At 46.7% G+C, this 13,762-nt stretch overlaps 1 protein-coding gene across 1 annotated transcript in view; it reads right to left on the bottom strand.

Moving 5' to 3' along the window:
* Positions 1-13,762, bottom strand: part of ttll7 (tubulin tyrosine ligase-like family, member 7) — a 323,437-nt gene that overhangs the window by 75,593 nt on the left and 234,082 nt on the right. The window contains exon 15 of the mRNA XM_068036341.1: positions 7,282-7,368. Within this exon, the coding sequence (XP_067892442.1) occupies positions 7,282-7,368 (87 nt within the window). The remainder of the gene's footprint in view (positions 1-7,281; positions 7,369-13,762) is intronic.

Genomic DNA, 13,762 nt, shown 5'->3' with positions numbered 1-13,762 from the left:
GCAGGGAGGTTATGCTAGAAGTGTATAAAGCTCTAGTTAGACTGCAGCTAGAGTACTCTGCACTTCTGTTCACTGCATTACAGGAAGTATGTGATCGTGTTAGAGAAGATTTACAAGGATGTTGCCAGAAATGGAGAATTTTAGCTATGATTGGAGAAGTTGGCGTTGTTTTCTTTGGAACACAGGAGGCTGAGGGAAGATTTAATTCGGGTGTATAGAATTATGAGGGACCTTGATAGGGCAGATTGGAAGGACCCATTTCCCTTAGCAAAGGGGTCAATAACCAGGGGGAATAGATTTAAATTAATTGATATAAATTAATTGATAGAAGGATTAGAGGGGAGTTGAGGAGAATTTCTTTTCACCCAGCTGGTGGTGGAGGACTGGAACTCAGTGTCTGAAAGAGTTGTAGAGATAAAAACCCTCATTACATTAAAAAAAACACTTGGATAGGTACTTGAGGTGCCATAACCTATAGGGCTACGGACCAAGAGCTGGAAAGTGGGATTATACTGGATAACTCTCTAATGACCAGTACAGGCATGATGGGCCAAATGGCCTCCTTCTGTGTAACAAATCTTTCTATGTTTCTATGTAACAATCATACACACGACAAATCCTCACCTGTCTGGCTCTGATAGCTCACTTGATAAAGCCTATATATAACAAAGGTGTGCCCAGATTCAATTCCACTCTAAAGGCTGGATTTTGTGCTGGAGGCGCTGCTCCCAGCCTGGGTCAAAACGTCGGGGACAGCCCCGCCTCTGCATTTTTTCAGACCTCTGGAGCGATCCTCTGTTCTTTTGGGGCCAAAGTTTTAGGAGGCGTGATTCCCATCCCTTCAAAGACTTCATCGGATGGGGATCCCACCTCCAAGCTCTGTCAGCCAAACAGAGGGCTGGCAGCTCAGCAGTATCAGCAGCATCACCGGCAGCGGTGGCCACTGCTGCTCCTGCAGAGGAACTTGGAACACAGGTAGATGAGGCAGGGTCGCTAGGGTCAGTCTGGAAGGCCTTGGCAAGGGGAGCTGGGGGGATGAGTGTTTGGTCCATGGGGGAGTGGAGTCCCTGGGGGGTACAGTTGTCATCAGTGGGGGTTCTCCGGGGGCCACAAATTGTCCAGGAAGGAGGGACCCACCCTCATCCCCCAACAAGCCAGCAAGGAGGGTGCCTTTTTTTCCCAGCGGCGGCGGCAAGAGGCCCTTACTTGGCCACTGGGCAGGACGGTCAGCATCGGCGTATTCCACCCCCGGACGAATCGGAACCGGGAATCCCGGGGGTCGGGTTACGTGTCAGGCGATTCTGCCCCAATTCTCCCACCCCACCGCCGTGAAACCCATCGTCGGGATGAGAGCAGAATCCGGCTCTAAGATGGCCAAGTGCAGCTAAGTGCCAGCCTTCAGCCCTGATACTCCAGTCGAGTGTTGCACTGTCAGAGGATCAGTACTGAGGGAGTGCTGCACTGTGAGAGGGGAAGTACTGAGGGAATGCCGCACTATCAGAGGGACAGTACTGAGGGAGCAATGCACTGTAGGTCAGTACTGAAGGAATGCTGCACTGCCACAGGGTCAGTACTGAGGTAGCGCTGCACTGTAGGAGAGTCAGTACTGAGGGAGTGCTGCACAATCAGAGGGATAGTACTGAGGGAGCAATGCACTGTAGGAGGGTCAGTACTGAGGGAGTGCTGCACTGTCAGAGGGACAGTACTGAGGGACGCTGCACTGTCAGAGGATCAGTACTCAGAGAATGCTGCACTGTCGGAGGGACAGTACTGAGTGAGTGCTGCACTGTTGGAGGGACAGTACTGAGGGACGCTGCACTGTCAGAGAGGGAGAGCTGCACAATTGAGGGACAGTACTAAGGGACGCTGCACTGTCGGAGGAACAGTACTGAGGGAGTGCTGCACTGTCGGAGGGACAGTACTGAGGGAGAACTGCACTGTTAGAGGGTCAGTACTGAGGGACGCTGCACTGTCAGAGGATCAGTATTGAGGGAGTGCTGCACTGTCGGAGGGACAGTACAGAGGGAGCAATGCACTGTCGGATGGACAGTACAGAGGGATTCTGCACTGTCAGAGGGTCAGTATTGAGGGTGTGCTGCACTGTCAGAGGAACAGTACTGAGGGAGTGCTGCACTGTTGAGGGACAGTACTGAGGGACGCTGCACTGTCAGAGGATCAGTACTGAGGGAGTGCTGCACTGTCGGAGGGACAGTATTGAGGGAGCACTGCACTGTCAGAGGGTCAGTGCTGAGGGAGTACTGCACTGTCGGAGGGACAGTATTGAGGGACACAGTGGCACAGTGGTTAGCCTCACAGCTCCAGCGACCCGGGTTCAATTTTGGGTACTCCCTGTGTGGAGTTTGCAAGTTCTCCCTGTGATCGTGTGGGTTTCCGCCGGGTGCTCCGGTTTCCTCCCACAGCCAAAGACTTGCAGGTTGATAGGTAAATTGGCCATTATAAATTGCTCTCAGTAAAGATAGGTGGTAGGAGAATTGAGGGAAGGTGGGGACGTGGTAGGGATATGGGATTAATGTAGGATTAGTATATATGGGTGGTTGATGGTCAGCACAGGCTCGGTGGGCCGAAGGGCCTGTTTCAGTGCTGTATCTCTAAATAATAAAAAGCACTCTGAGACATCCTGAAGATATGAAAGGTGTCTGATAAATGTGAGGTCTTACTTGACCTTCCTGAGTCAGGATTACTAAAAATTATGCTGGTGTGCAATTGCGTGCATGACAATTTCACTTTCTCGTCCCATTATCAAGTAGTCCACCGAAACTCACCGTCTGACTCACTGTGAGGAATAAGCTTTCTCTTCTCTATCTTTAATAACAGATATTTTGTAATAACATGTGTGTAAGAATAAATTGTAGTTTATGAATTGTCATGCAAGGTGTCAAAGATAAACTGCTGATGCCTGTAAAATGCAGAGCTAAGAGCAGATGATTCTTATTATGAGGGAATCAGTGCGAAATGAATGTCATATGATGTGAACAGAGTTGTGTTTCTTTAATATGTTGGATATGATCATCATGAATTAATTTACTAATAATTGTTTTACTGATTCATGTGCCAATATGTCATAAAGATAGGGCTCTGTCTTTGATAATGCAATAATATGAATAAATTTTAAAAGTGCAGCAACTCAGGTAGTTTTGGAAAAGCAGGAGTATGAGTAGTTTTGAAATGTAGCCTGCATGTTTGAGCAGAACTCCTGTCAAAACACGACTGTGTCCACAGAGGCGCTGGTGATTAATAAATTGTGAGCCACATTTATTTATTTATATTTAGAGATATAGCGCTGAAACAGGCCCTTCGACCCACCAAGTCTGTGCCGACCAACAACCACCCATTTATACTAACTCTACAGTAATCCCACATTCCCTACCACCTACCTACACTAGGAGCAATTAACAATGGCCAATTTACCTATCACCTGCAAGTCTTTGGCTGTGGGAGGAAACCGGAGCACCCGGCAGAAACCCATGCAGTCACAGGGAGAACTTGCAAACTCCGCACAGGCAGTACCCAGAATTGAACCCGGGTCCCTGGAGCTGTGGTGCTAACCACTGTGCCGCCCCAATCACAATTGTTATGGTCTGTAAAAAAATCGATAATAAATGTAACAATGCCTGGTTGTTGGTCCAATCCAAAGGGAGGCAGAAATAAACAGGATGCCTTTAGAAAATGTTGGATAGCAATAGCAAGTGCCTGCTTAGAATTGAGCTCTAGATGTGTAAACTTGCTGGGTAAGCAGGAAAACCCGAGTTTGGTCTTATTGAGTCAGGTGACCCGCAATTTTGGGCATAAACAAAGAGGGGATTGTGGACAGTCAGGTACAGGAGTAGAAGACAAGAAGAAGATACCTTCGTAGTCGTTTAGTAGTACAGAACTTGAGTATTGCTGAAAATAGAGATATTTTGTCAAAGCTTTTCATCTTGCACTCATCGGAACAATTCGCAAGAATACCAATGTAAGGGAATGCAACAAATTTATACTGTATGAGAAGAGAGTGCTGATTGGTTGGCAAGTGGGCTCTGATTGGTAAAGGCGTTGCCATGGAGAATGCACCAGTTTTTGGCGAGTGACAATTAACTGCCAAGCTTTGTTTGGCTTTGTTTGAAAACGCAGGCAGCATGTTTGAACAGACTTCCTGTCAAAACACGACTGTGTCTACATCTAATCAAAATTGTTTTCCCCGCTCTTCCACCCCTGCCGCCCTGAAAATTTTAGTCCTCCCCCCTCCCCACCAGGTTCTTGCCTCAGAACTCCGTGTGGAGGCCGTAAAATAGGTGTGGGATGGCAAGTAAGTTAATTTGAATAGCTTTAATGTCAATTTACAGATGGAGGTGAAGGGTCCGCTGCCAGGCGGTGGGGGGGGGGGGGTGGTGGACGCCCTGAGGGCCCTCCGCCGCCGGTAATATGCGGTGGGCCCTTCTCGATGTCGTGGGTCGAAGCTGGCCTCTCTCCGTAGAATTTTACCGGCCCCCGCGCCGTGACCCATGGCATCGAGGGGCTGGTAAAATTCAGCCCCATTGGTAAAATTTTATGCTCTCTCCTGTGGCGGGTTTGGAGGCAGGGAGAGCATAAAATTCCAGGGGAGGACCATACCACCATATAGCTTCTGCCGAAATTTAGTCTGGGTGGGTAGGCCTGTGAATGGCCTTCCCGCCCTGCCACCAATTGAGGCCCTTAACTGGGTAATTAAACTTTAATTAAGGGCCTCTTCCCACCGCAGCCGCAATTACTTATGCGGTGGGTGGCCCTGTTGCCACACAGGAAGCACGACATGAGAAACCGTGAAGGCTGCTTCCTGGCTGTGGGGGGGGAGTGGGGTGGGTCCTTCGTTCAGCCCTTGCTGCCAACCCCCTCCACCCACGAGACTGCCACCCCGGGAAACCCCTCCCACCCTGACCTACCTCGAGCCTGGTTCCAGTGCTGCTCCTCGGTGTCGAGTCACTGCAGCTACAGCAACATCCACTGCCTCCGCGGTGGCGATGCAGCTGCTTGCCTCTGATTGGCCGGCAGCTTTGTGAGGCTGGGATTTATGGCGACTGGGTCCAAAATCCTAGGGAAGGCCGGCCGCTGTCCAGTTAAGTGCCTGACTGGCACGAAACTTGGCAAGTCTTCCATACAAGAGGTGACGCGGGAATCTCGGCATCGGTTTCCCACAAGGTCGAGACCCCCGCCGCCAGCATAAGATTCCACCCAATGTGTCCGCAAAATGAATGTGATCAAGGGGTTCTGATTGACAATAAGTTGAAGCTATCTCAACAATGCTCGATGGCAATGAGTGAGGCAAATCAGATGATGGGATGTATTAACAGATCAATATTGAACTGAAATACTGAGGTAATCATAGGAACATAGGAACAGGAGTAGGCCATTCAGCCCCTCAAGCCTGTCCTGCCATTCAATGAGATCATGGCTGATTGACGGCCTAACACCATATACCTGCCTTTGGTCCATATCCCTTAACATTCGCGCCACACAAGTGCCAGGCAATGACCATCTCCAGCAAGAGAGAATCTAACCATCTTCCCTTGACATTCAGTGGCATTACCATCACTGAATCCCCCACTATCAACATCCTAGGGGCTACCATTGACCAGAAACTGAACTGGAGTAGCTATATAAATACCGTGGCTACAAGAGCAGGTCAGAGGCTAGGAATCCTGAGGCGTGTAACTCACCTCCTGACTCCCCAAAGCCTGTCCACCATCTACAAGGCACAAGTCAGGAGTGTGATGGCATACTCTCCACTTGCCTGGATGAGTACAGCTCCAACAACACTCAAGAAGCTCGACACCATCCAGGACAAAGCAGCCCGCTTGATTGGCATCCCATCCATAAACATTCACTCCCTCCACCACCGACGCACAGTGGCAGCAGTGTGTACCATCTACAAGACGCATTGCAGCAATGCACCAAGGCTCCATAGACAGCACCTTCCAAACCCGCAATCTCTACCAACGAGAAGGACAAGGGCAGCAGATGCATGGGAACACCACCACCTGCAAGTTCCCCTCCAAGTCACACACCATCCTGACTTGGAACTATATCACCGTTCCTTCACTGTCACTGAGTCAAAATCCTGGAACTCCCTTCCTAAACAGCACTGTGGGTGTACCTACCCCACATGGACTGCAGCGGTTCAAGAAGGCAGCTCACCACTACCTTCTCAAGGGCAATTAGGTATGGGCAATAAATGCTGGCCTGGCCAGCGATGCACAAATCCCATGAATGAATTTTTTAAAAACTACTGAAAGGTTACGGAACAGAACAACCAGAATGATTGGAGGGATGAAGCACTGGATTATGAGGAGCAATTATGTAAATTTGGCATGTTCTCATTGGAAAAGAAAAGGTTGAGAGGTGATATGGTTGCTGGTTTTAGGATTCATGGCCGAGCTCTAATTTTAAGATGATGCCCTCTCATTCTTGATTCCCCTCACGAGAGGAACTTTTTCTCTGGTAGAAACTATCGCTTCATTGGGAACATCCAATTGGGGAAACAGCCAAGAAAAAACTTAAATTAATTTCCATACATCGCAAGTTGCCAATACCAACAGATTTTGGTGTTTCAATTTAGGATCTATCCACCAATAAGGTAACAACTCTTTCCAAACTTCTATGGGGGGGGGGGGGGGGTGGTGGTTGGGGGTTTCCTCTGGAAAGGGAAGACAAGGGGGTGACCTAATTGAAGTTTTTGAGATTATGAACAGATTTGATAGGGTAGATGTTGTGAAGATGTTTCCACTTGTGGAAGACAAGAACTGGAGACCATAAACATAAGATAATCACTAATGAATGCAATATGGAATTCAGGAGAATCTTCCTTACCCAGACAGTGGCTAGAATGTGGAACTTGCTACCACAAGGAATAGCTGAGGTGAATAGCAAAGATGCATTTATGGGGAAGCTAGATAAACACATGAGGGAGAAAGAAATAGAAGTTATGCGAATGGGGTGAGAGGAAGTAAAGTGGGAGGAGCTCGTGTGGAGTATAAACACCGACAGAGACCTGTTGGGCCGAATGGCCTGTTTCTGTGCTGTGTATTTTATGAAATTTTATATAATTTATTGTTTTCTTGCTGTCAAACTCCGCCTTAAATTATAGTGCAGGAACACAGTCACTCATTACCCGTGATCTTCCGTCCGTTTATTTTACACCGTAATTAATTCCCTCAGTTTAGTGTGTTGGAAGAGATTCTGAAAATGCTGTAACATGCTTTATAACAGTGAACACTCAGTGATGATGTGTCAGTGCAGAGTCCATACCTTAGGCCCCCTCTGACGAGGTGATTTTCCCAGCAGCTTTTCATCGTCCACCTCGCACTGCTCCAGAAGATCCAGGATGTCTTCCTCCTTTAGAGAGATTGACATGAGCGTTTCTATCAACTAAATCATTTGCTATCATATTCTCCAAGTAACAGGTGAAGAAGTGCAATGGATGAACTGCGGAGACTGACAGGATGAATACAGTGCCGATGTTTTTGTTACAGTCCCCTTGTCTCTGTTCGGATTATTGAATGTCATTTTTGTCAACTGCTGTAATTTAAGGTTTCTTTCCTTCCACTCATTCACCGCCACCCCAATCCCGCAGCACTACCACTGCCCCCCCGCACGACACCCCCACCCCCACTGCCCAATTTTGGTTTCCCAATTTACTCCCACTCACTCCCCCTTCTTCTATCCTGAAAGTCTTCATTATAACTTGCAACTTTTAGAGTAAAACAAGTGATATCAGATCAACCACCTGTTATATAAGCTGTTCGATTTTTTTCTATGCCTCCCCGCTAAAGTTGAAAGTTACATCCATTGATTTCAGTTGGTGTATGGCTCCTACTATCTGGAAAGTCATTTTCTCCATAGTCTATCCTTGCAGAGCTGCACGATTCCAAAGATCAATTTTAACTCTGTGCAAGTGGATGGATTTTGAATGAATTAAAATCTCGCCCATTGTTTAGTTGCAGTAATTTGAGCATTGGACGAAATATAATCTCATGCTATGCGATCAGATTCCAATACTAAACTCAGATTGTGACACTGTCATCGTATCAATCACCAAGGAAATAGGCTAGTGTTATAGAAACCTGATATTAACCCCTTAATTCTCCTGGTCAGGTATTCGGATAAATTAATCACATTATATATAACAGAAAAATAAAATACTATATTCAAGCATTCCGCAGGAAAGGGTTCACACAACCCAATCAGCAAGAAAAACTGGTGCCCGCAAAGTTTGGCTCCACCTACAGACTTCCAGACAAAGGGAATTGCTAAACTATACTCAGACATTCACCACCAACACTCAATTAGCTCATTCAGATTACAAAGAACAAAGAACAGTACAGCACAGGAACAGGCCATTCGGCCCTCCAAGCCTGCGCCGATCTTGATGCCTGCCTAAACTAAAACCTTCTGCACTTCCGGGGACTGTATCCCTCTATTCCCATCCTATTCATGTATTTGTCAAGATGCCTCTTAAACATTGCTATCGTACCTGCTTCCACCACCTCCCCCGGCAGCAAGTTCCAGGCACTCACCACCCTCTGAGTAAAGAACTTGCCTCGCACATCCCCTCTAAACTTTGCCCCTCGCACCTTAAACCTACGTCCCCGAGTAACTGACTCTTCCACCATGGGAAAAAGCTTCTGACTATCCACTCTGTCCATGCCACTCATAACTTTATAAACCTCTATCATGTCGCCCCTCCACCTCCGTTGTTCCAGTGAAAACAATCCAAATTTATCCAACCTCTCCTCATAGCTAATGCCCTCCAGACGAGGCAACATCCTGGTAAACCTCTTCTGTACCCTCTTCAAAGCCTCCACGTCCTTCTGGTAGTGTGGCGACCAGAATTGCACGCAATATTCCAAGTGTGGCCTAACTAAGGTTCAGTACAGCTGCAGCATGACTTGCCAATTTTTATACTCTATGCCCCGACCGATGAAGGCAAGTATGCCGTATGCCTTCTTGACTGCCTTATCCACCTGCGTTGCCACTTTCAGTGACCTGTGGACCTATATGCCCAGATCTCTCTGCCTGTCAATACTCCTAAGGGTTCTGCCATTTACTGTATACTTCCCACCAGTATTAGATCTTCCAAAATGCATTACCTCACATTTGTCCGGATTAAACTCCATCTGCCATTTCTCCGCCCAAGTATCCAACCGATCTACATCCTGCTGTATCCTCTGACAATCCTCATCACTATCCGCAACTCCACCAACCTTTGTGTCGTCCGCAAACTAACTAATCAGTCCAGCTACATTTTCCTCCAAATCATTTATATATACTACAAACAGCAAAGGTCCCAGCACTGATCCCTGCGGAACACCAGTAGTCACAGCCCTCCATTCAGAAAAGCACCCTTTCACTGCTACCCTCTATCTTCTATGACCGAGCCAGTTCTGTATCCATCTTGCCAGCTCACCTCTGATCCCGTTGACTTCACCTTTTATACCAGTCTGCCATGAAGGACCTTGTCAAAGGCTTTACTGAAGTCCATATAGACAACATTCACTGCCCTTCCTTCATCAATCATCTTCGTCACTTCCTCAAAAAACTCGATCAAGTTAGTGAGACACGACCTCCCCTTCACAAAACCATGCTGCCTCTCGCTAATAAGTCCATTTGTTTCCAAATGGGAGTAAATCCTGTCCTGAAGAATCCTCTCTAATAATTTCCCTACCACTGACGTAAGGCTCACAGGCCTATAATTTCCTGGATTATCCTTGCTACCCTTCTTAAACAAAGGAACAGCATTGGCTATTCTCCAGTCCTCTGGGACCTCACCTGTAGCCAATGAGGATACTAAGATTTCTGTCAAGGCCCCAGCAATTTCTTCCCTTGCCTCCCTTAGTATTCTGGGATAGATCCCATCAGGCCCTGGGGACATATCTACCTTAATGCTTTGCAAGACGCCCAACACCTCCTCCTTTTTGATAACGACATGACCCAGACTATCTACACTCCCTTCCCTAGACTCATCATCCACCAAGTCCTTCTCTTTGGTGAATACTGATGCAAAGTACTCATTTAGTACCTCGCCCATTTCCTCTGGCTCCACACATAGATTCCCTCCTCTGTCCTTGAGTGGGCCAACCCTTTCCCTGGGTACCCTCTTGCTCTTTAAATACGTATAAAAAGCCTTGGGATTCTCCTTAATCCAGTTTGCCAATGACTTTTCATGACCCCTTTTAGCCCTCCTAACTCCTTGCTTAAGTTCCTTCCTACTGTCTTTATATTCCTCAAGGGCTTCGTCTGTTCCCAGCCTTCCAGCCCTTACGAATGCTTCCTTTTTCTTTTTGACTAGGTTCACAATATCTCTCGATATCCAAGGTTCCCGAAACTTGCCAAACTTATCCTTCCTCCTCACAAGAACATGCTCATCCTGGATCCTAATCAACTGACGTTTGAAAGACTCCCACATGTCAGATGTTGATTTACCTTCAAACAGCCGCCCCCAATCTAAATTCTTCAGTTCCTGCCTAATATTGTTATAATTAGCCTTCCCCCAATTTAGCACCTTCACCCGAGCACTACTCTTATCCTTATCCACAAGTACCTTAAAACTTACGGAATTATGGTCACTGTTCCCGAAATGCTTCCCCTACTGAGACTTCGACCACTTGGCCGGGCTCATTCCCCAATACCAGGTCCAGTATGGCCCCTTCCCTAGTTGGACTATCTACATATTGTTTCAAGAAGCCCTCCTGGATGCTCCTTACAAATTCTGCCCCATCCAAGCCCCTGACACTAAGTGCACTACTTGAGACTTCTTGAGACCCCGTGGTTTTTACAGCAATTCAACCATTGCTAATTTAAATCAGCATACCAATTGGAGCTAGGATCACAAGACAGTGTCAGCTCCTTTAATTAATACTGAAATAAGAGCAAAATCCCAAATGTACAATGGTCTTCATGAAATAGTACTGGGCAAAGTTTTTTTGAAGTAGATTGTGGTTTTCACTGCAGGGACCTTAAGCTTCTCAAGGATGAAGGACAGAAAGAAGAATCTGGAATGAGAGGATTGCACATCCCTTATAGAACCCGCCCGTTTCAATGTAAGTGCAATTAGATGGCTTATGCTACCAGTTTATCAAGGATGTGAAGGCTTCAGAGAGGAGGGAGGCAGAAAAGATTTATAAGAATGGTTCCAGGGATGAGGGACTTCAGTTACGAGGATAAATTGTAGAAGCTGGGGTTGTTCTCCTTAAAGAAGAGAACATTGCAAGGAGAGTGATCAAGGTGTTCAAAATCATGGGAGGTCTGGACAGAGTAGACAGAGAGAAACTGGTGAAGGGTTGAGAATTGGAGCACACTGATTTAAGGTGATTGGAAAAAGAACCAATGATGGCATGAAGAAAAGCTTTTTAGTGCAGTGAGACAGAGAGAGTGAACCTGAGAGAGAACAGCAGCAGGGAGTCAGCAGAAAGCAGGAAAAAAAAAATCAAAGTGTGACAACGCTGAAAAGCAGGTTAAGTGATTGGTTTGTGAGTATTTCTCTTTTTCTCTCCTAAACTAGGGCATTTGTTTAAACTAGGAGCTGGGAAACTAAAAACATCCGATCCGGTTAAGTATAACAGTAAGTGGATTAATAATGAGTATTAGCACAGAGCAGGTCACGGGGCATTAATTCAAATTAATCATTTAACAATGGACTAAGTAGATTTTAAAAGATGGAATAGAGTTTTTTTAGACTATGGACGGGCAACTGAGACTTGTTGCTTCTAATTCCTGAGTCATGTGGGAGCTTCAGGGAATTTCATGTGTGTTGGGGGAAATCACGTGTGTAAGAAGTGTCTCCAGCTGCTTGAGCTCCAGCTCGGGGTTTCGGACCTTGAGGGGCAGCTGGAGTCACCGCGGAGCATCAGGGAGGGTGAGAGTTTCCTGGATCTTAGGTTCCAGGAGGTGGTCACCTGACAGGTAGTGAGAGTTCAGGATAGTAGATGGATGGCCATCCGGAAGAGTAGGACGAGGCAGTGGGTGCAGGAGTCTTCAGGGTGTGAGTCACTCTCAAACAGTTACCCAGCATCGGACACTGCTGGGAGTGACGACGCCTTGAAGGAGTGCAGTTCAGACCATGGCACTAATGGGTAAAGGACTGTACAGGAGGGAGCAACAAAGAGTAGCAATGCAGTCATTACAGTAATCTCTGGATTACTCCCAGTACCATGCAAGAGTAGAAATAGGAAGATAGGGAAGATCAATGTGTGCTTTGAGGCCTGGGCAGGAAGGAGGGCATTGGAACCAGTTCTGGAGCAGAAGGCACTGATTCAAAAGGGACGGGTTGTACCTCAATATGACAGAGCACAATGTCCTTATGGGGAAGTTCACTAGTGTGGTTGAGGAGGGTTTAAACTAAATAGGCAGGGGGATGGGCACCAGCACATAGAAGTAGAAAAGAGGAATAAGGTAGTTAAAAGATTGAGAGGGCTGTATTTTACGAGCTCATCGCCGATCGGCTCAAAGATGGCAGGGGAGTGACAGCCGCTGCCACCAATATGTCAACGAAACAGACGGCAGGAGCGGCTAAGTATTTAATTCCATCATTTTCATACATTTAAATATTTAAATTTCAACCATCGCCAAATGGCAAGGTGGGGGGTTGGTGGGGGCTGCCACAAAGCCTTGCTGCCGCTGGCAATATGGGGCGAGGCCTTCCCAGCGTCGAGGCCTGTGGCAGGCCTCTCCTGGAGCCATTTTCCGGCGCCCCCTCGCCATGCCCCCAAATGTCGGGGGGCTGGTAAAATTCAGCCCAGAGTGTTGGATTGTATTACAGAAGGAAGTAAAGCCATATTAGATAGAAGCAAACCAAAAGGACCATGAGGAATACAAGTTCTGAAGAAGGGTCACTGACGTGAAACGTTAACTCTGCTTCTCTCTCCACAGATGCTGCCAGACCTGCTGAGTATTTCCAGCATTTCTTGTTTTTATTTCAGATTTCCAGCAACCGCAGTATTTTGCTTTTATATTATATGTGAGGAATACAAGGACAGGTTTAGAATGCATGTATGTAAATGCACAGTGTGGTAAATAAGGTTGGTGAGCTACAAGCAAAACTAGCTGTGTGGAAATATGATGTATTGGCAATCATGGAAACGTGGCTTAAAATTGTGAGGACTGGGTGTTTAATATACAAGGATATAAAATGTTCAGAAAAGATAGGGAAGGAAAAAATGGAGGTGGGGTGGCAGTACTGATCAGGGAAGACATTGTAGTGTTGGAAAGAGGGGATGTCCTTGAGGGGGCAAAGACAGAATTCATTTGGATAGAGTTGAAAAGCAAAAAAGGGTATGATCACACTACTGGAGGTGTTCTATAGGCCTCCTAATAGGGACAGAGAGAGATAGAGGAGCAAATCTGCAGGGAAATCACAGAGATGTGCATGAACTACAGAGTGGTGATATTGGGAGACTTTAATTACCCAAATATCCATTGGGATAATGTAAAAGTAAAGGGTAAGAAGGGAGAGGAATTTATGAAATGAGTTCAGGAGGACTTCCTTGATCAGTATGTTCTTGGTCCCACTAGGAAGGAGGCATTGCTGGATCTGATGCTAGGAAATGAGATGGGCCGAGCTGATCAAGTGTCTGTGGGGGAACACTTGGGTAAGAGCGATCATCCTATCATAAGTTTTAAATTAGTAATGGAAAAGATGAAGGAACAATCTAAAGTAAACTTCTAAATTGGAAGAGGGCTATGTTCAATGGGATGAAAGGGGATCTAGCCAGGGAAAATGGAAGAAAAGACT

This window comes from Heterodontus francisci, chromosome 8 (genome assembly GCF_036365525.1).
Source record: "Heterodontus francisci isolate sHetFra1 chromosome 8, sHetFra1.hap1, whole genome shotgun sequence".
Classification (NCBI taxonomy): Eukaryota; Metazoa; Chordata; class Chondrichthyes; order Heterodontiformes; family Heterodontidae; genus Heterodontus; species Heterodontus francisci.
This window is presented reverse-complemented; position numbering and strand designations above follow the sequence as displayed.